This window comes from Dromiciops gliroides, chromosome 3, assembly GCF_019393635.1.
Source record: "Dromiciops gliroides isolate mDroGli1 chromosome 3, mDroGli1.pri, whole genome shotgun sequence".
Classification (NCBI taxonomy): domain Eukaryota; kingdom Metazoa; phylum Chordata; class Mammalia; order Microbiotheria; family Microbiotheriidae; genus Dromiciops; species Dromiciops gliroides.
This window is the reverse complement of record NC_057863.1, coordinates 639,326,469-639,347,604: the sequence shown is the minus strand read 5'-3', so window position 1 is coordinate 639,347,604 and position 21,136 is coordinate 639,326,469. Positions and strand designations below refer to the sequence as shown.

Here is a 21,136-nt window from a genome sequence, read left to right as displayed (position 1 = left end):
AATACCACTACTAGGTCTGTATCCCAAAGAAATCATAAAAAAGGGGAAAGGACACACGTACAAAAATATAGCAGCTCTCTTTGTGGTGGGAAAGAACTGGAAATCAAGGAAATGCCCATTAATTGGGGAATGGCTGAGCAAGTTGTGGTATATGAATGTAACGGAATACTATTGTGCTGTAAGAAATGATGAGCAGTCAGACTTCAGAAAAACCTGGAAAGAATTAAGTGGACTGATGCTGAGTGATGTGAGTAGAACCAGGAGAACATTGTATACAGTAACAGCAACACTGCATGATGATCAGTTGTGATGGACTTAGCTCTTCTCAGCAATACAATGATCCAATACAATTCCAAAGGACTCATGATGGAAAACATTCTCCACATCCAGAAAAAAGAACTGTAGAATCTGGATGCAGACTGAACCATACTGTGTCTACTTTGTTTTTGTTTTTTTCTTTTTTCGAGGTTTTTCCCTTTTGTTCTGATTCTTCTTTTACAACATGATTGCTTGCTGTCTTGGGGAGGGGGGAGGGAAGGGCCAGAAGGAGAAAAATTTGGAACTCAAAATCTTATAAGAACGAATGTTGAAAATTATCTTTATATGTAACTGGAAAAATATTATTAAGATTGAAAAAAAAATGAATAAATCAAATTGCGGCCTTACTGACTCCAAGTCCAGTGCTCTATCCATTATACCCCACTGCCTCTCTTCTGTACATTTCATCACAATTACATTAAAATGACTGACTTCTAAATGCCTGCCCCACTCAAATGTGATAGGCCACATGTTTTCAGACTTTTTTCAATACACTATTCATTTTGCTGAATTTTCTCTTTTTTTTTCTTTAAAAATATCACTTGCTATCTGAGATGGCTCTCTGGGAAGAGGTTGGGAGAGAGATACTGGAAGACATTTTGTTGATATAAAAATTATTATTTTTTTAAATTTCCAACTTATGAAACTAGGAGGATGATAAAGATGACATCTGGTCCAGGCAGGATTGAACTGAAACTATTCCAAACCAATTATTTTCTCTTCTATAGCCTTAAAAGATTTCTACAGAGACCCATTCTACAGCCTTTAAAGGCCTTGCTAAAAATGGCACTTAGAGGTAACAATGGGTCATTACAATAATCACAATGACTGAGATGTAGTGTTACAGTTTTGGAATGCCCAACCGATCAACATCCATCATACAGAAACACCTGATAACATTCTCACTCATTTTAAGCATCCAGCATCCATCACACAGAAAACACCTGGATCACTTAGAGTGGACTAACACTCACTCCTGCCCCAATGTCTCCTGCTTACCTGAATGTGACGGGAGAGATCTTTCCCATCAAGGCATAGGCTGTGACACTCTGAAGATGGAATAAGACACCATCCATGAGGAGCAGCAAGATCACATCTTGATTGTAATGGAAACTTTTCCCACTCTTTCCAATCACTGGCATATCCTGTATGAGTCAGAAGCAAAAAAAATAAAAATAAATGCAGCTGCTTCATACTCTTGAGTATAATTGGTCTTTAGAAAGCCTGAATAACTATAGAAAACTGGTTTCTTTTGGGGAGGAGGAAGGGGAGGGAGTCAAGACCACTTGGGGCCATAGTTCTTAACAATTTAAAATTTCTGATCATATTAAAGTCAATCAAATGATCAAATGAAATTATATCTATTAAAATAGTACTTATCACGGTGCCTGGCACATAGTAGGTGCTGTGTAAATGCTGATTCCTTCTGCTTTCCCATCCAATAAACATTGGAAGGCCCACTACGGTCAAGGGACTGTTATTACCTTTCTAATTCTGATATAAAGTTGGCTTATTTTTCCTAAGCTGGTGGGAGAGGAGGCTGGAAAAGAGAATGACTAAGCTCTGAACAAGGAGTTAAAGGAATGAAAAAGTGTATTTGGTGCCCTGGACCCCTTTGGCATCCAGTCTGGTAAAAGTAGGGACTCTTTCTCAGAATAGTATCACTAAATGTATAAAATAAAATACATAGAATTACAAAGGAAATCCATTATATTGAAACCTACCATCAAAATGTTTTAAAAAAATGGCAGGCCCCCAGGTTACAAATGCTGCTTCAAATGCTTTGAGAAATGTAAAATGCGTACTGAGAGAAAAGGCTGTATTTGGACTCTTCTCAGAGTCCAGGGGTCAGATAGTGGGTTTAGTTTCAAAACCCACAACCTTGTTGCTTGGACTTCCCTGTACAGGCTGCCCACCATACAAAGCTCCAAAAAGCCAAGGCCCCTTGGACTTGAGTCCAAGCAGGACGGAGAATGGGGCCTGTGCTTTGTGGGAGTCAAGAATAAGCTGGGGGCTTCCCTTGAGGTGCCTGAGATGATCCCTATGTGACATTGGAGTTCAAACCCTGACTTAAGTTTCATTTCTTGAAAAGTTATGTGTGTTAACACAGCAGCATCCTAAGGAGCAGACACTCTTGCCCAGAATAGGTTAAGGCCTGGTATCGTATTTCATACAATCTGATTGGTCAACTGGTACCACCTAATTAGTCTTTAGCACTGTGATTGGTCCACTTGGTACAATCAGATTGGTTGTTATCTGTATGTAAATAGGGGGATGGTAGGTACTGTAATGTGATTGGTTGGGAGGGACCCCTTGATGGGTATAAATAGCTATGCAGGACCTCACTTCAGTGTACTCTCCAGCACATTCAGAGGAGTGCCTATCTTTGGAAAGATGAATAAAGAAGCCTTCACCCACCCTTGCTGCCTGCTTGGATTCTTTGAGCTGCTTGTAACACTTGGGCTACACAATACTGATTTGACCTGTTAGCTGCGTTTCTAACATGGACACATCCTACATAGCACAGGAAACAATGGCTCTCCGGCCTGAAGGAAGACTGACTGGGCTCAAAAGCTCCTAAAGAAAGGTGAGGAGGAACAGACAAAAGGAATAAGCCCCAGGCCCAGGATCTCCTTTGTACTCACACTCGGAGACACACAAAATGCTCTCTACCAACGCCGCCCATGGTCTTAGAGGGAAGCCTAGCACAAGACCTCGAGGGCCTGGCTCCTGGTCACACGGCCAGTCTGTGGCAGGGGCTGGACTCTGAACCCAGGTCTTCCTGCCTGACTACGAGGCTACTTCTCTATGTACTGCACCACCCGGCCTCTCTGCTCCCTGAAACCCCACCCCATGGTCAATAGCAAAGGTTCATCTCTGCACAAAGCCAGTCTCACCATGAAGAAGATCCAAGCCGGAACGAGCATGACCACAGCAGCAGCGCTGGTGTAAAACTGGAGTTCTGGGGCACTGCACACAGAAAATAATAACAAGATGCATAAAGAAAAAACCGCACGCATGCTTCCACAGCAAATCAGGTCTGAATATAGGAACTGTGGCCCCATCCCCCAACTCCTGTACACCGCACCACCCTCACCTACTCTGCAGTCCTGTGACACCGGCCTCCCTGCTGTCCCGCCTGCAAGACGCTCCCTCTCCCGCCTCCGAATATTTGTCCTGGCTGTGCCCCAGGCTGGACATGCTCTCCCTCCTTAGTGCTGCCCAGCTCAAAGACCATGTTCGACAGGAAGCCTTTCTCAACCTGACCATCTTCCACTGATTTTGTCATATTTTGTCCTTATTGGAATGACAACTATCCTGTTAGACTGTCTTTGGCCTTTCTTTGTCTCCCCGGCACTTAGCCCCAGGCCTGGCACATGCTGACTGACGGGATCCTCTCTGAGAAAAGCTCCACTTTATGCTGTACATATCTCATATCTACAGTTACTTTTATCTGCCCCCCCCCCAAGTTAAATCAGCGTCTGGCATGTGGTAGGTGATTCATAACTGCCTGCTGGCTGACGTTCACAAGATGATGACTCTGCTTTACATGTTAGATAGGAGGCTTCAGAAAGCATCCTGGACAACTGACAACATGCTTTTCTTGTACGCTGATGAGGGAGACTGAGTCACACAAGAAACCTGGGTAGCTGAATCCTAATGTCAGATAGTTCGTGACTGTTAACAGAGCTCCAGGGGGTCTCTGGGTAACTGGCCAGGTTTTTCCACTCATTCACGGCACACGAGTAGTTGACACTTGGGAATCAGGGCAGTTCTGGCCCCTCAAATGGGTCATGGGCCTCCGGGGGCCCTGGTGAAAGCCTGGGATACTTACGAAAACCTGTATTTGTCCCCACTCAGGAGTTTCTTTGAAAATACATTCTGCAGACTAGGAGAAGGGAAAAAAAAAACCAGAAAAAATATTCGTTGGTACAAGTTAGAAATAAGGGCAAATAATTCCTAAAAATCCCTAAAGCAAACACGTCACTATAGACTGGGATGGATGTTCCTAAGGAAGAAGCTGCACTTTCTCATGGGCCCAACAGACCATGTGGCTGGATAAATGTGCAACACGGGCTCTCCCCCAACAACAGTCCAACATGAATAATCTATTACCTCAGTCTGGAGTTAGATGATTCAAAAGTAAATATCTCTGGCATAAAAAATGCTGCCTCTTGGGGCAGCTAGGTGGCGCAGTGGGTAGAGCACCAGCCCTGGATTCAGGAGGACCTGAGTTCAAATCCAGCCTCAGACACTTAACACTTACTAGCTGTGTGACCCTAGGCAAGTCACTTAACCCCAATTACCTCACCCCCCCCCAAAAAAAATGCTGCCTCTTACACCCTGCGTCTGCTGAGCACATTTCTCTTTTACTTTGAGCATCAAAAGATACTTTTACATCCATATTATCTCAATGCAAAGAATGTGGCAGGGCAGAGGAGGGAACAGGGCCTCCACTTGTGATTTTCTTTGATCCAGGGCACTCCTGGGTGAGGGAACTCCCCCCACCGAGGCAAGTCTCCACCTCGTGTGCAACTTCATGATGGAGAAAGTTGACTAGAACAAAGCTTCTTGAACTGTGGGTTACCCCCCATTTAGGGTCCCCCATGTGGGTTACCACCCCATGAGGGGATCACAAAAATTTGACAGTGTGCTGGGATAGGCATTTGTCCCAATCGGCCTGTGAGTTCATCCCTGTGGGGAACTCCCTGGGAGCCTCCTCCTTCCATCTGTGTAGACCGGCCACTCCTCTGCTAGGGCCTGGATGGTCCTGGGACAGGGAGGCTCCAGAGAGAGGACCTAAGACCCGTCTGCTTTGACTCAGCAGACGCACTCTACATGCCCAAGCTGAACTGTCCATCTGAAATGGACACTGAGCATCATCAACAGCCCATAGCACTGTATGGGCAAATGAACAGGGGCTGCTACGTAGAGGACTCATTAGGATTGATGGCAGAGCTAGGGAGAAACCATCTGCTCCTAAGATTTCCCAATGCATCTTTCATTTTCTCCTCTGTCTCCTCTCTCCTCTTCCCTCTCCTTCTCTCTCTCCCTGCTTTCTCTGTCTCTCCCTCCCCCGCCCCCGCCACGGCTTTGGGTCTCACCAGTCCATGATGTTAGTGGACAAGGCTGCAGAGAACCCCAGGACGTTGAAGCTGATTTCAGTAGCTGTACAGAGTGCAAGACCACCCATAACGGGGATGAGGGATAGATTCACCAGCAGTCCTACAAAGATTGGGAGAGAGAGGAAGAAAGGAGACCATAAGCTGCTGCCCATAGCTTCTGGCCTAGATGAAAAACAAATCTGGTCCCACAACCTACAATCCCATCTGTTTCTCTAACAGATTAACTCACTGATAAATTTACTGATGATATATTCACTTAATGACTAAGTCGCTGATAACTTAGCTCATCATGGAAAGTCTGACCCCGTGACTTTACCCTGTCCACCAATGCAGGCTACACTTTTGGTCTCATTCGAGTTGCCCCGGCCCCGGGGGCAGGATGTGTCAGAGACAGGACACACCAAGGCCTCTATGCCAACAAGGGGTGGCATGGCAGATTTGAGCTTCAGAAAGTTCCTTCTGTAATGATGTGAAGAACTGGCTGCAGAGGAGAGCCAGGGGAGGCAGGGAGGCCTAATGGAAGGCTGGTAAAACTGTCTAGAGATGGGGCAGCTAGGTGGCACAGTGGATAAAGCACTGGCCCTGGATTCAGGAGTACCTGAGTTCAAATCTGGCCTCAGACACTTGACACTTACTAGCTGTGTGACCCTGGGCAAGTCACTTAACCCCCACTGCCCCGTCAAAAAAAAAACCCAACTGTCTAGAGAGAGGAGACAAGGAGTAGGAGAGAGGGCCAGGTGAACAGCAGGGACCAAGAGGGAAGGAAAGAGAGAGGGAACTGGCCGAGGCTCAAGGGCCTGCCCCCCTCCCCCCCAGGCTGAAGAGCTAACTAGACAGCTGCATCTCCAGGGAGAGATCTCCTCTGCCTTCCAGTCCTGTAGCCCCCTACCCCACCTCAGAACCTTGGGCCATTTGGAACCGACCACTGACCAGTGTATTCTCCTAGAATCATCCTGGACATGATGACCGTGAAGATAGGGGCAGAGCTTTTCACCGTTTCGGCAAATGAAACAGCCACATTTTTCAAGCTGACCAGCCCCAAGACCACTGTGGCGAACCTGAAAATGACATCAAGGACAGCAGGTCAGAGGTCAGCACGGTGGCTCTCCTGCTGCTGTGCAGAACTTCTATGGAGAATGGGCAACAAGTACCATATAGTAAATAGAGGAAGACACAGACGCTCTTTAAAAATCTTAGTAAAAAGGGCAGCTAGGTGGCACAGTGGATAAAGCACCGGTCCTAAATCCGGCCTCAGACACTTGACACTCACTAGCCATGTGACCCTGGGCAAGTCACTTAACCCCCATTGCCCCACAGCAAAAACAAAACACAACAAAAAAAACCCAAAGCTATTCTATGTATTCCAGACTTGATCTCCACCTCTCCTGCATGACAACTGCTTGTACTTCCATCCCACTTTGAGGATAACCAAGTACTGTCCTCACAACACCCTGTGACAAAGGGGCTGTTTATTAGTCCCATTTTACAGAGGAGGGAACCGAGGCTCACAGAGGAGTAAGGCCAGGCCTCCCTTCTCCCAAGTCTTCCCATCTTCACTGGCCTCTCATAATAAATACTATTAGAGGGGACAGAGACCAGACCTAAGATGCCTGTGGTTGGGAAACTCCTTCTATTGCTGCAGGTCGGCACCTTCCCAGCAACCCAGAGCCTCAGAGCTACCCCAGAGTGAAGGGTCTTGCCCAGTGTCACAGGGACCTGAACCCAGGTCTTCCTGGCTCTTAGGGGCAGCTCTCTCCCAAGTGAACCCTGCTGCCTCAGTGACAAACGTGTGTCATTAAAATAAACTTTGAACAGATATGAAAAGGCCTTAGAAAGACAGAGCCATTTGTCGGGCCGGCCACTGGCTTCTGTGACAGGAGCTGCTGTCACTCAGGGAAAGCTGTTTTATCTTGTAAGGTAACATGAAAAGCTTCTGCTGGCTTGGAAGCTGGAAGGAGCCCACTGTAGGACTGGGGAGGCAATCAAGGGCGGGAGTGGGAGGGAATCCCTGGGATTACACGACTGCAAAAGCTGGAAACTGCTTTAAATGAAAGGGTTTATGTTCAAAGCAGGCAAGGACCCACGGTTATCTGTCGGCATATTCAACTAGCCCAGTGCCAAATGTCATAGAGAGGCAGAAACAGACACAAGGCTTGGCCGGGGGCCCCTTTAAAAAAACCTTGTCTTAAGGGACAGGTGGGTCCGTGGGTAGGGGAGGGAGGAAGACTCTATTCAGGAATGAAGGGACAGACAAAATCCACGTAAAAATAGGATTTGAACAGGGAAACAAAATCCACTATGCTCTTAGCCACAAAGATTCTTTACCTCATTAGTCCAACGAATATCATTATCATGATGAAATTGGATGGGTAAGACAGGCGAGCTTTGTGTTGATATAAGCAGCAAGGAACAAATATCTTAATACAGCCAATCAGCGTGGTGGAAAACATCTGCACGGCTCCTGGAAAGAAGAGAGGAGAGGAGGGCTTGAATCGAGTTAGGGCCAGGGTTGTCCTCCACAGATAGGCTTATGGCTGCACTGTCTGCCACCCTTCCCTAGCGCACACACATGCATACCCACCCACTCACTCACATACTCTTACACACAGATTCTCATACATCCATACTCCCACACATGCACAATTCATACACACACTCTCACATGGATGCACGTGCACACACATGCCTTCTCACACACACCCCCACTCACTCTCACACACATACACACACTTGTAGATTAAGAACACTATTTCTCTTTTCTCTGAAATGGAAAGCCAAGGGAACACCTTCTCTCTCATCCTGACAGCGTGCTCCCGGCACTCGATGCAGCCCAGAAATCAGAGGCTCCGTACAAAAGGCATACAGAGAGAAAGCTGGGTGGTGCCTGGCCCCCTTCCCCACCACGAGGCCCCAGATGGTTCCTAAGAACCTCCATTTAGCTCACCCAGCATGCTGGGCTCGCCTTCCAACAGGGACAAGATGTACTTGTTGAGAAAGAGAGTACAAAAACTGAAGAAGAACCACAAGGTGAGGTAGAGGAGAGCATGGGAATTCCATATGCCTGAGTCTGACTCAATGACCGTGGTCTCTGTTATGGTGATCTTGAGGACATTCTCATCGGGGGCGCTGTCGCTTCTGGCAATGACAATTTTCTCACTCCGGTTCCCAGCCAGGGAGCCCAGGCCGAACAGGGATTTCCCCTTGGGCTTGTCCTCGGGGCCAGGAGATTTCTCCTCCAGAGGCGTGGTCAAAGAAGGCATGCTGCCAACACAAGTGAGGAAGTGCTCTCGGTGCCAACGGAGGACAACATGGACGGCGCCTGCAGTCCCTCCTCCGGGCTAGCGCTGCATGGACACTGGCTGGGTCCTCCAAGAGGAGTCCTTCAGAGAGAGGGAGGTGCCCTATTTCTGACGGCCAGCTTCATGTTCTGCCCTGAAAGGAGGAATAGGACAACATTGTCACTCGGTGTTTTCACAAAGTGCTGCCCACGAGCCAGGTGCCACGCCATCCACTGACCTCTAGGGACACAAAAAGGGACCCAAAGAGTCTCTACCCTCCAGGAGCCCCCATTCCACTGGGGAGACTACTTGTGATTACTTAGGCCGTGGATACAGACTAGACAGAAGGTGGGGAGGAAAGGCAGGCACCAGAGGCTGGGGTGGGGAGGAGAAAGGCCTCCTGGAGGGGGAAGGTAGGAGGGGACCTTCATCATCAGAGGACTTCTATCTGGCCCCGGGCAATAGGGAGCCATTGCAGTTTGTTGAGGAAAGGGGGGGGGGGCTGTGTGATATGGTCCAAACTGCAGTTGGGGGAAATCACCAACAGCTGGGTAGAGGATGGGCCGGAGTGGGGGCAATGAGGAAGCTACTGCCCGAGGCCAGGGGAAAGAATTCTTCTTCAAAAAGGAGCAAGTGGGGCAGCTAGGTGGCACAGTGGATAGAGCACCGGCCCTGGATTCAGGAGGACCTGAGTTCAAATCCGACCTCGGACACTTTACACATTTACTAGCTGTGTGACCCTGGGCAAGTCACTTAACCCCAATTGCCTCACCAAAAAAAAAAAAAAAAAAAAAAAGGAGCAAGTAATCTGAGTATCGGCGTTCCTAAGACGCCACACTGGAAGGGGCCTGGGAGCCTCCTAGCCTAGGGTCTGGTCATTTTTCCCCTACATATTTTGATAATGATATTTCGATAGATTTGGTTTCCTTTGTCATGCGTCTAAACACACTGAGATGGGGTCCACAGTCTCCCCAGGGGCAGCATCCTGACGAGAAGGGACTCCCCCATCTGGCCACAGTCATTACTGAGCAGGAAATAGCTCCTGGTTATAGAATTTTTCCTGACTGTGGTCATTACAAAAGGGGGCAGAGCAAGAGAACAAGCACTCCTCTCAGGCCTGCTGTGTGCCCAGTGCTTTTCGCAATGATTATTCCATTTGATTCAATGATGAGACAGAATAAAAGGAAAAGGAAGCTTGGGGGGCTCTGTCTCACCCTTCTCCTGCTGCACCAGCTGAGATGCCCTCGCGGGCTTTGGCAGCCCAGAAAGCACAATGGACTTGGGATCAGAGCCACTTCCGGGGCCTCAGTTCCCTCATCTATAAAATGGGGGGATAATGGCTAAGACCCCTCCCAGCTCCAGAAGCTCTGCTCCATGATCCTCCCTCCCGGACCATCTCCTCGGACAGCGACAGTGCTCTGAACCAAAAGACAGCCCTTTGCTCTTGTCCTCGGCCTTCGAGGCCCACCCTGTCTCCCTGGAGCTGAATCTCCTTTTCTTTCAAGGAAGCAGCAGGTCAACGTCCATCTTCTGTTATCTTCTTTACCGTTCGATTGCTGACCTGTTTATATTTTATCTACATCACCGACATATGCCCAAAGTTCTTACCCAAGGTCACCAACAGATAGGCAAAGCACAATAAAATGGTTAAAGCCACAGCTGCCTTAGAATTGGGAACAAAGTTGAGAGTGCTCTGTTCCCCCACTCTAAGTGAATGGGGATTAGAATGGCCCATGATCTCTCACGGGAAGGGATCACTCCAGAAGGGCCCAGGGAACCCTGAACTTCTTTAAAAACCAACAACTAGGATTTCAACATTAAAAAACAACAACTGTTTCAACACAACTGATTTCCTTTAGCAATCCTGTGTCAGCCAAGAGGCACTGATTAGGCCCTACCTGCCAGGCCCTGTGCTAAGAACTAATTTTTTTTTTTTTTTTGGTGAGGCAACTGGGGTTAAGTGACTTGCCCAGGGTCACACAGCTAGTAAGTGTCAAGTGTCTGAGGTCGGATTTGAACTCAGGTCCTCCTGACTCCAGGGCCAGTGCTTTATCCACTGCGCCACCTAGCCACCCCAAGAACTGTTTTTAAAAAATCTTTAAATGTGATTCTGAGAAGGGGTCCTGACTGCCAAAGGGGGCCCCAATAGTGGGCAAATGAGGTTCAGAACCGATGCTCCAACTGAACAGTCCAATAAAACAAATTCCAGAATCATTCTGTATCGAAGAGGTTTGATACATACGGGCTTAAAGCATGCCATGGCCAGAGCAAAGGAGCCTGCTCGCAGCAGGCCCAGAGCTGTGCCGCAGTCTGCTCCACTGAACCCGGGGCTGCGTGTTTGCCCTCGGTATCACAAATCACTACTTAAAGAAATGGTCCCCAGACACACTTCTTTGTTAGAATGAGGTTAATGATCACGAATCTTTTGAAGAATCTAGAGGTTTTTTCCAAAAATTTCAACCTAACACTGCCAGTAGGTCCTATTCCATTCCTACCCAAGAGGGAACTGATCCCATATTCTAAATGGGGGAAATGACTAGAAATCTTTACACTGCCATGTGCCCGCTCATTTGCATAGTAGGTGTTTTTTTCTAATGACCAGAACCCTTCCCAGAGCTGGGGCTCTCCAGATCTTTCCCATCACTTTCCCCAACAATGAAGATGCGGATTAGGGGTGTCCTTTCTCCCATGCTGATCCCCTGCTCCCAAGTTCTTCAGGGGGGCCCCATGGCTTTCCCTGGCCCACCTCTATCTTCTGCCCAGATACACATGTGGTGCCCATGTTGCTCCCTCTGGGGGGAAGGCGCTGTAAACACAGGGCCCAGAGCAGTCCCATGGAACCTTGGGTGGCGGGCCTCTGAATGACTCACCTTACCTGGCCAGGCTCCCTCTCTGGCCTACCTCAACCTCAGAGCTGGGCTTCTTCCTCCTTCTGTGCCTGCTTCTGTTCAAGGTACAGTGTGGCCCTGCCTGGACCCACTGCTGCTCTGTAGGCTTGCTGCCCATTCTGAGGCCAGCTCCAGTGCACTATCACCCACGCCTTGGCACAATGTGAATGCTGTGAGGGCCCCGGTGCTGCCTGGTGAACCATGACAGATACCTGTGAGTCACCAAGGCACCATGAGGGATTCAAGACTGCAGGACTTTGCTTGGGGAGAAGGGGGAAGACAACGTCCTGCCCTTTCCTCCTCATGGAATGAGGATCTGAACTCCCAGGATGGGGAGGGCAGGTAAATTAACCAGGGCCTGACAGGCCTTGGCAAGTGAGAGATCCTTGGGGTCCTGAACATGAGGCTGCACAGGAAGCCCAAAGGACCACAGTGCATCTCTTCACTGTCTCCATGCATGATCTCACCTGGCCCTGAGGGCAGGGGCTGCTTCCTCCTTGTCCTTCGATGTCCCTGGCACCCAGCTCAGGGCTGGTGCCCAGCAGGAAGGTGACTGATCTGTGCTTTCCCTCGCAGGTCGTGAGGTCCTTGGGAGCAGGCACAGCATCCCACCCCCACTAGCTAGCTCAGGGCTTCATGCACTAATGAATTCCCAAGAATGAATGAATGAATGAGGGCTAACACTTCAAAACACCGGCCGCCCCAGCCCCCTTGGCAAAGGATCCTTTTTTTAGCCACCTCCTCAGAGGAAGAATTTAGGACGAGTTCACAGAGTTCCAAAGTCAATCACAAGACGAATATTCACTTTATAAATTCTGATCTCAGCTTAGGATAAGCAACCACTAACCCACAATGCAAAGAAACCATAACTGGCCATAAACCCAGCTTCTGGGAGGGACAGTGTGGGGACAGACGAGCCTTCGGGTGCTGTCTACACTGTTCTCATCATCCGAATACAGCCAAGCCCAGGGCTTCCTGGTCACCCCCTTATCAGCACCAGACAAGGTCAGGGCAAGGGAAGAACAGGGGGAGTGAGCCTGGCACACTGGATGGAGTCCCACAGGGCGAAAGTTATGAGAGCATTTGCACAGAAGAGATGTGTCTGTAGGCTGTGCAGGCACAGGAGGGAGAGAGGGAGGAAAAGAAGGAAGGAGGGAAGGAGAGAGGGAGGGAGGGAGGGAGGAAGGTGGGAGGACCCGTATGGATGGATTTCTAACGCCGGTACCTTCTATCACAGGCTCCATACACACACTTAAAAAGTTCAAAGGCCCAGTGTTCGCCCTCACAAAGAAATCGCAGGTTCCCTCAGATGGAGAGCCAAAAGGCACCCCAGGGACTATGGAGCACAACCCCCTTGTCTTACTGGGGAAGAAGCTGAGGCCCAGAGAGAGGGAGCTCACAGAGGTTATAAGCATCAGCGGGAGGGCTTGGGGCCCGCCCCTTCTTCCACCACAACAGAATTCAGCTGAGCACAAGGTAGGCGCTGCTGGTTATGGGACGTCGGCAAGGGTTAGGTTCCAGCAGGTGACTTGGCCACCCAGGCTTCTCTAAGCAGCGCAAAACCTGCCTTTCCAGCTCTTAGCCCAAGAGATCCCAGGAGGCCCCAGCACAGCGTCAGGCTTCAGAGGACAATCACACGGCCGCTGCAGCCACGCTGCACCCCACCCCCTGAGTTCTCTCCTCCCCCTCCCCGACACCCGAGCTGCACTCAAGGCCCTCCTCGGTCACTACTGCTCCCCAACGTCTTGCCTGACCTCCGGGCCCCCAGCTGTGTGCACTCTCCTCAGCCCCCCGCAATTCCCTTATAGATATTCCGGATTCACTTCTCTGTACACAGATCGACTGCCCAAGAGAATGGAAGCTTCCCAGGGGCAGGGACTGCTCCCTTCTTTTGCTGGTTTGTTTAATCTCTCTAACCACAGGCAGTTCTCTAAGATTTCTGCTGCCAATCCCTGTTGAAAAGGGACTTTTCCTGGGGCAGTTGGTGGTGCAGTGGATAGAGCACTGGCCCTGGATTCAGGAGTACCTGAGTTCAAATCCGGCCTCAGACACTTAACACTTACTAGCTGTGTGACCCTGGGCAAGTCAATTAACCCCAATTGCCCCGGAAAAAAAAAAAAAGAAAAAGAAAAGGGACTTTTCCCAAGAGGATGAAATCACAGGACTGGTCTGGGGGGAAAATTCCCCAGAGTCTAGCGCAGGAGCCTGGCACATAGTAGGTGCCAACTAAAATCGAGTTCGGGTGCACGGAAACAAAACCACCATCACTGCCCCCACAGGAGATTCAATGATCGCTGGATTATGAAACATTTAAACACACAGCCTGGCAGACCATCAATCTGACGACTAACAGTGGCTCAATCAATCACCGTATGACACATTCCACAAGCTGAGATGGCAGCCCGCAGAACATGATCTATGCTCAACAAGGGAATTTGTTGTGCCTCCCCCCAACGCCCCACCACCATGTAGAGTAACAGAAAGTCAGACCTTCACACTAAGACCCAAACAAGGTATTCCAGGAGATGAGAAGCAGGGGTTCAGTGGAAAGCAATAAGCCATTATTAAATGCCTACTGTTTGCCAAACACTGTGCTAAGTACTTTACCAAAATGATCTCATCTGATGTTCACAATAACCCAGAGAGGTAGGAAGTATCATCATTCCCCTTTGACAGATGAGAAAACTGAGGCAAACAGAGGTTATGGCCCAGGGTCCCATGTCTGAAGTCAGATTTCCACTCAAGTCTTTCTGATTCCCAGCCCAGCACTTTGTGCTTCTGTGGGGATCCCCTACCCAGGCCCACCTTCAATTCACTCCAAGTAGCAGCAGGTGGATCAGCAGGACCCCAGTGTAGTAGAAGCCTAGTAGACCTGGGCTCAGTTAGGGATACTCTGGCCATGAGAGGGACACTCTGACCATGGAGAAATATGGTTGATCAACTTGCTGGGGTTAATTAGAGATTACGCTTTCCTTAGAAAAGCAAAGTAGTTAATTAACCAGACTAGTTAGTCAGATAACAAAGCAGACATGTCATGGCAGCTAGGTGGCGCAGTGGATAGAGCACCGGCCCTGGAGTCAGGAGTACCTGAGTTCAAATCCAGCCTCAGACACTTTACACACTTACTAGCTGTGTGACCCTGGGCAAGTCACTTAACCCCAAATGCCTCACCAAAAAACAAAATAAAACAAAACAAAGAAAAAAAAACAAAAAACAACAAAGCAGACATGTCACGGACACCCAGAAAGCTGGGCACCTTGAATTGTATAGCATGAGCTTAGTTGGGAGCCAGTCCTGTTTGCTATGTGATAAGGACCAGGTAGTGACAATAATCTCAAATTAGAAATGTGTGGGGTGGCTAGGTGTCGCAGTGGGTAGAGCACAGGCCCTGGAGTCAGGAGTACCTGAGTTCAAATCCGGCCTCAGACACTTAACACTTACTAGCTGTGTGTCCCTGGGCAAGTCACTTAACCCCAATTGCCTCACTAAAAAAAAAAAATTAGAAATGTGGAATTTTTCTTATTTGTGTATCCCACTCCCCAATAGCTAGCATCATCATTCCTCAAACAGCTGTAACTTTTCAGTCCTAAGTCTCTCCCCCCACCCCGTTCTCTCCTCTATAAAACTATCACCTTCTCCTTTGTGCAGGGAGGATCATGCCATAAATCCGTTCCTCCCCAGGAGTTGAAGTCTAGGCTTCTTCTCCCAGCCATGCCTCTGTGTGCCAAATAATAAACACTTTTACTTAAATTTGGATCGGATTGTGTGGGTGAGGAACTCTTTGAAAGAGGAATATTTTCAGACCCAGTTTCACAGAAGGCACCAAAGCTGCTGCCCCTGAGTTTCCATGCAACGTTTTTTATTCAACCCCAAGAAACAACACACAAATGACACACCCCAAAGTCAAGTTGGGGAGTCTCTCATTATCTGGAGAAGTAAATAAAAACGCCTCAAACTAACAGGTGCCTGGCAACAGCTCTGAAAGTGGAGGAAAACACCACCGGGCTGGGCTTTATTTCCATTTCTCTAAGGGGGAGAGGTAGTGTGGCAGAGTGGCTAGCGAGCTGCCTAGAAGCCATCCTGGGCTGGACTCAAAGTACCAGCTCTGACACATCCTGTCCATGGGACCATTGACCTCTCAATGCCCATGCCATTCTCTGAGGCCATCTGCATAGGTAGAAGGGGTTTCTCATCTAGGAGTTCCCCACGCTAATGAAATCACAGGTCCTGTGCCCTAAGAAACACTCAGCTTAATCAATCAATGAACATTTATTCAGTACTTGCTGTGTGTCCACACTGTGCTAAGCACTGGGGATACAAAATGGCAGTCCCTGCCCTCAGGATGTTTCCAATCTAACAGGAGAGACAACATGCAAACAGCCAGGCACAAAGCAAGTTATATGCAGGATAAACAAGAAATACATAAGGGGGGGCACTGGAATTGAGAAGGGTTAATATAGGAAAACATGGTAGCTATTGAAAAGCTCAGTCTAGGGGGCAGATAGGCAGCACAGTGGATAAAGCACCGGCTCTGGATTCAGGACGACCTGAGTTCAAATCCAGCCTCAGACACTTGACACTTACTAGTTGTGTGACCCTGGGCAAGTCACTTAACCCTCACTGCCCTGCGAAAGAAAGAAAGAAAGAAAGAAAGAAAGAAAGAAAGAAAGAAAGAAAGAAAGAAAGAAAGAAAGAAAGAAAGAAAGGAAGGAAGGAAGGAAGGAAGAAAGGAAGAAAGGAAGAAAGGAAGAAAGAAAGGAAGAAAGGAAGAAAGGAAGAAAGAAAGAAAAGCTCAGCCTAATATTTGTAACAAGCACGTTCTTTTGTAATACACTTAGCACAGCTTTATAAATGTTAGCTGATCATATTATTTGTCTGGGGTAGCGGGGCATGTGGAACACCAAGTACTTGGCCAAACTCCACCAATGTGTTGGCTACTTTTTCTGACCTGCCTCCCCCCCCCACACACACCCCTTTATAAAAAGAGTTACAAGGGATGGCTCCCTGGGTAAGGGCAGGGGGCATTCAAGAAGTCAAGGTGATGTAAAAACAGAAGATGCTGATAACAGTTTAAAAGAAAAACGAATCATTAGGAAAGACAGACACAGAAATGTGGTGGGAAGAGGGTTGACTTTGGAGTTTGGGGCCTGTGATTCTGACCTCAGGCAGCATGCTTGCTTAAGCAGGTGCTTGATAAGTGTTGATTAACTGACTAATCCAAGCTAGCTTTTAGGAAATAAAAGACACCAGAACCTTAGTCCCATGTGCCCAGCCAGAGCCTCTCAGAAAACACATCTAGGCACCAGACCAGGGTGCCAGCTTGGGCTCTGAGGTGGGTGGCTCACTTTGGTGACATTCCCGGAGGCAAGAGTCAGTCCTTGACCCAAAGGCCAGGTGACAGTGTGCCATCCCACGGGTCCTCACAACAATTTGTAAGACCGGGGTGATCACTAAGCCCATTCTACAGATGACGAACCCCAGGCTGAAAGACAGGGTCACCTAGCTCATTGTCAGAGGAATGCCCATGTGAGCTTCCAAATATCCGGGATTCGCCCAAATTTGGACTTAAAACCAGACAGCCTGTGGCTGTTTCTCAGCAGAAATCACCAACGGCAAGAAATTGCACAGTGGTTTTGCAACGTGGGCACTAGAGGAGACTATTTTTGTGATCTGAGATCGTATCGGGCTATGCAGAGGGCAAGCATTCTGCCAAGCTGCAGGGTTTTAAGAGCTTTCAAAATCTCTCTCCCTCTCCTTTTTCTACCTCCCCCTCTTCCCTTCCTCCTCCCTCCCCCTTTATCTCCCCCCTCTCTCTACCCACAGTTTTTAGCCCTAGAGATAACCTAAGCCTACCTCCTATGTGTGCCCAGCCACCAAACCAACCAATAAGCACTGATTATGCTAAGCCCTGGAGAGCCAAAGAAAGGCAGATGCAGTCAGTGCCTCCCCTCAGGAAGTGTCTACTCTAGGGGGCACAAGGAGGAACCAGGCCACTGCAGGGTGAGGGGAGACCCATCTATAAAAAGAGGTCACTGGGTGAGATGTTTCTCCAATTCTCCCAAGGGCCGGTCTCACATTCTGGCTGGGAGCCTCCCCAGGTGAGACTTACTATCTGCAGAAGTCTGCTGACGTTTTTCTTATCAGACGGGATCGGTCCAAGGTCCGTAAGCACTGTTAATGACATCAGGGTTGGGGGGATTTTTTGTTTGTTTTAAATCTGTGATTACGTTTGCTCTGGATGAGTGAGAACAGGCAGCTGGGAGGATGGAGTGAATAGAACATTGGGCTTAGAGTCAGCAAGTTGTTGTTCAGTCCTGACTCTTCAAGATGCCATTTGGAGCTTTCTCAGCAAAGATACTGGAGTGGCTTGCCATCTCCTTCTTCAGCTCATTTTACAGATGAGGAACCTGGCAAACCGGGTGAAGTGACTTACCCAGGGTCACAAAGCTAGTAAGTGTCTGAGGTCACATTTGAACTCAGGTCCTCCTGAATCCAGGGCCTGTGCCACCTAGCTGCCCCACATTATATTATTCTTATTCTAAGAAAGCCGTCCCCATTCAGGCCAAAGATTGGCCTGTTGTTCAAACCACTACAAAACTACAGCTAATGCTGAGAACACAGGAAGAAGAAAGCCGGTATCTGGGGCATTTTCTTTTATTTCCAAGGGAAGAACAATGGGGAAAGAGTCTCATTATTTGGGGGGAGGGGGGCCTGCACCACCGAGGTAGGGCACAATTTCAATAATAAATCACCTACTTACAAACCCACTGACTCTGAGCAAGTCCCCAGCTTTCTGTAGAAGGTAGGTCACATTTGATACACGCAAGGGAGGGTGTTGGGAGGACCCCTGGGGAATCCTTCATCTTCCCCTCGCTGTTTTGACATCCTGTTCTCCCCCATCTCCCCTGGCCCATATCCCTATGGCCTCTCAAGACAGGCATCAAAAGAAATCCATCTTAAAAATAAAAAGGCTCCCAAAGGCCTCCTTCCCTGGTCTCTCTCACATCCTGTCCCATTGTCCCTCCCTCTTTCCACTCTCCACTAATCTGGGTCCCTCATGGTCCTTCTCAGGGGCTCACACTAGAGGCTTTTCCCTCCTCGGGGTCCCCCCACTTTTCACAGGCTGGACCCCCAGCTCCTCTCACTTCCACAAACCCCTTCCCCCCCCAGTCTGGCCCTCTGAGCTCTCACCCATTGGCCTTCTCAGTGACTGTCCCTTGCACTTGCAGCCCCCCTCCCTCCAAGTCTCTCACAGCCCCCAGAGCCCCCTCCTTCCCCCACCCCTCCTAGGCCTCTCGGCTTGGTGACAACGGGGTTCCCAGAAGGAAGGGACTTCTGGAGAATCCTCCAGCCCAGCCCCTTCGTGTTACGGATAGGAAACCAGAAGCTTCCCGGGGAGATTTCTTCCAAGCCCCCTGGGGGCCGGTATTCACGGGCCGGGTCCAGTCCTCTCTGGCCCCTCCTGCAGCCCAGACTGGTCAGTTACCACCCTGCCTCCCATCCCTTCGGCCAATCCGACCCAAACATCCGACCCTGCCCCGAGCCAGGGCCCGGAGAGAACACCCGGGAAGCAGAGACAAGAGAGGGCCCCTCGAGCACCCCCGCGTGGGGCGGACACCCCGCTTCTGGGCGCGCCGCCGCGGGGGTCCCCACTCTTACCTCCTCCTCTTTCCCTTTTAAAAGCATTTTTGGAACAAAAGAGGGAGGAGGGAAACGCAAGTAGACGGATCCTGTGCCGTGTAAAAAACGAAAGCGGGGCTCCCCCCACCCCGAGTCCCACCAAGTGTGCAAGGAGGGCGCGGAGGCAGCTCCGGGGGCGCGCAGGTGAGTGAGGGGCGGGGCGGGGGTCCGGCGCCTCTGCACCGCCCCCGCTCCCCCCTCCAGCTCCGCCCCCCCAGCCTCCAGCTCCGCCCCTCCATTATCTCCCCTCGGCCACCCCCCCCCTCCCCCCGCTCAGCCTCGTGCGCTCCCGCCCCCCCAGCTCCGCCCCCTCCTCACCCCCCCGCCCCACGCCACCCAGTCTTCTCCCCTACCTGCGGCTCCCCCCGCGCGGCTGCTGCCCGGGGCCCGGCCCAGCCGCTGCACCCGGAGACCCGGCCATCCTCTGCCCGCCCGGGCCGCCCCCGACACCTGCTTCTGTCCCCGCCGGCGCCCGGAGCCGGGAGGTGCGGGCCGACCGAGGCCTAGCCCTGCGAGCCGGAGCGCGCACGCTCGCCGCCTTAACCGATGGGGGCGGGGGCCGCGTGCGCGCGGCGGGCCGAGGGGGCGGGAGAGCGCGCGGGGCGCCGCTGGGGGGCGCTGGGGAGCCGCCGCAGCGGGCGGGGGGGTCTCGCCCCGAGACCCGGCCGAGAAAGAGGTCGGCGTGTGTGTGTCCTTCCCGGGCTCCCCTTTGTAATCTCCGTGGCCAGAAGGGCGTCCGCCTGGCGTCCAGCTCGCATCCTTCAGCCGCCTCCTCCTTCCCCTCCCCCTCCCCTCCCCCCTCTCCTCTCTTTAGGATGGGGGGGATGGGGAACGCACGGACGGACTGACAGCTTGCTTCACGTCCTCAGTCTGTCGGCTCGGTGTCTCAGCGGGAGGAGGCAAGGAAAAAGGGTCTCCTATGGAAATGGGCCAAAGAGAGCTCAAGCACCCCCCACACCGACAGCTTCCACCCCCAGGCTTGAGGGAGGCGGCTGTGCATTTGCATTGGGAGGAACGGGGTGCAAATGCTGCCCCTGCTCCCCACTACTGGGTGAACTCGGGAAAGTCATTTCCCTTCCCTGAGACTGACTGCTGGTCTGAGAAGGCAGGACGGAGCTGTCCCAGACGGCCCCCCAGGGGCCCCCTCTGAGCCAGCCTGGTCCCTGCAAGGCAGTGGGGCCCTCCTAGACTTCAGCAAGAGTCCTGTCATCAAGTTACCGTGTTACAGTGATCCCCAGGCGATCCCGTGGCACTTGGTGGGCGTGCAGGCTGCAGAGGGAGCTTGCCCCTCTCCTTCCATCGACGCTGCGGGTCAGGGTTCTTGGTCTTCCTTGTGAGCCCCTCCACCTCCGTGACTGTCTATCTTTCCTATTTACCCATCAGTGTACACGGGCAGGGACCATTTTTGGCTTCCTGTGCTCAGCATCCTGCGCTATGCCTGGCTTTTAATTGGATTGGATTGAAAGGATGGAGATTTAACAGAGAAGCCCTTCCGGATTCCTCTAGTCAACTTTAATCATCTCCCCGGGGACTTCACTGAGCTCTAGGATTTTCACCTTTCTTATGCACACAAGATAGGGACAGAGGTTGGGATGAGATCTGTGATTTCCTTGGGATAGGGAACTCCCAGGTGCTAATGCAGGCCAGTCTCTTCTCTTTAAACACCCATATGTGTCGAAGATAGGTCTCCTTAGCTTGCTCTTACGTTAGTACTTTATAAATATTATCTTATTTTAGTCTAAAAACAGCCCTGGGTTCAAATCCGACCTCAGACACTTGACATGTACTAGCTGTGTGACCCTGGGCAAGTCACTTAACCCTCATTGCCCCGAAAAAAAAGGAAGAG

General features: G+C 50.4%; 1 protein-coding gene across 4 annotated transcripts in view; it reads right to left on the bottom strand.

The window, feature by feature from the left end:
- The window catches only part of LOC122746181 (solute carrier family 35 member E2A-like), a 31,101-nt gene extending 10,377 nt beyond the window's left edge, over nt 1–20,724 (bottom strand). The window contains exons 1-8 of one of the 4 annotated variants that reach the window (XM_043991643.1): nt 20,509–20,724; nt 8,389–8,876; nt 7,770–7,905; nt 6,375–6,502; nt 5,424–5,544; nt 4,154–4,207; nt 3,216–3,288; nt 1,318–1,463 (exon numbers count right to left, since the gene is read on the bottom strand). In XM_043991643.1, the coding sequence (XP_043847578.1) occupies nt 1,318–1,463; nt 3,216–3,288; nt 4,154–4,207; nt 5,424–5,544; nt 6,375–6,502; nt 7,770–7,905; nt 8,389–8,704 (974 nt within the window). In that variant the 5' untranslated portion in view covers nt 8,705–8,876; nt 20,509–20,724. Of the gene's footprint in view, nt 1–1,313; nt 1,464–3,215; nt 3,289–4,153; nt 4,208–5,423; nt 5,545–6,374; nt 6,503–7,769; nt 7,906–8,388; nt 8,877–12,077; nt 12,414–19,643; nt 19,790–20,508 lie in introns of those variants that run through there. The other 3 variants (XM_043991641.1, XM_043991644.1, XM_043991645.1) reach the window with 3 other exon arrangements.
- Nucleotides 20,725–21,136: the final 412 nt, after the last annotated feature.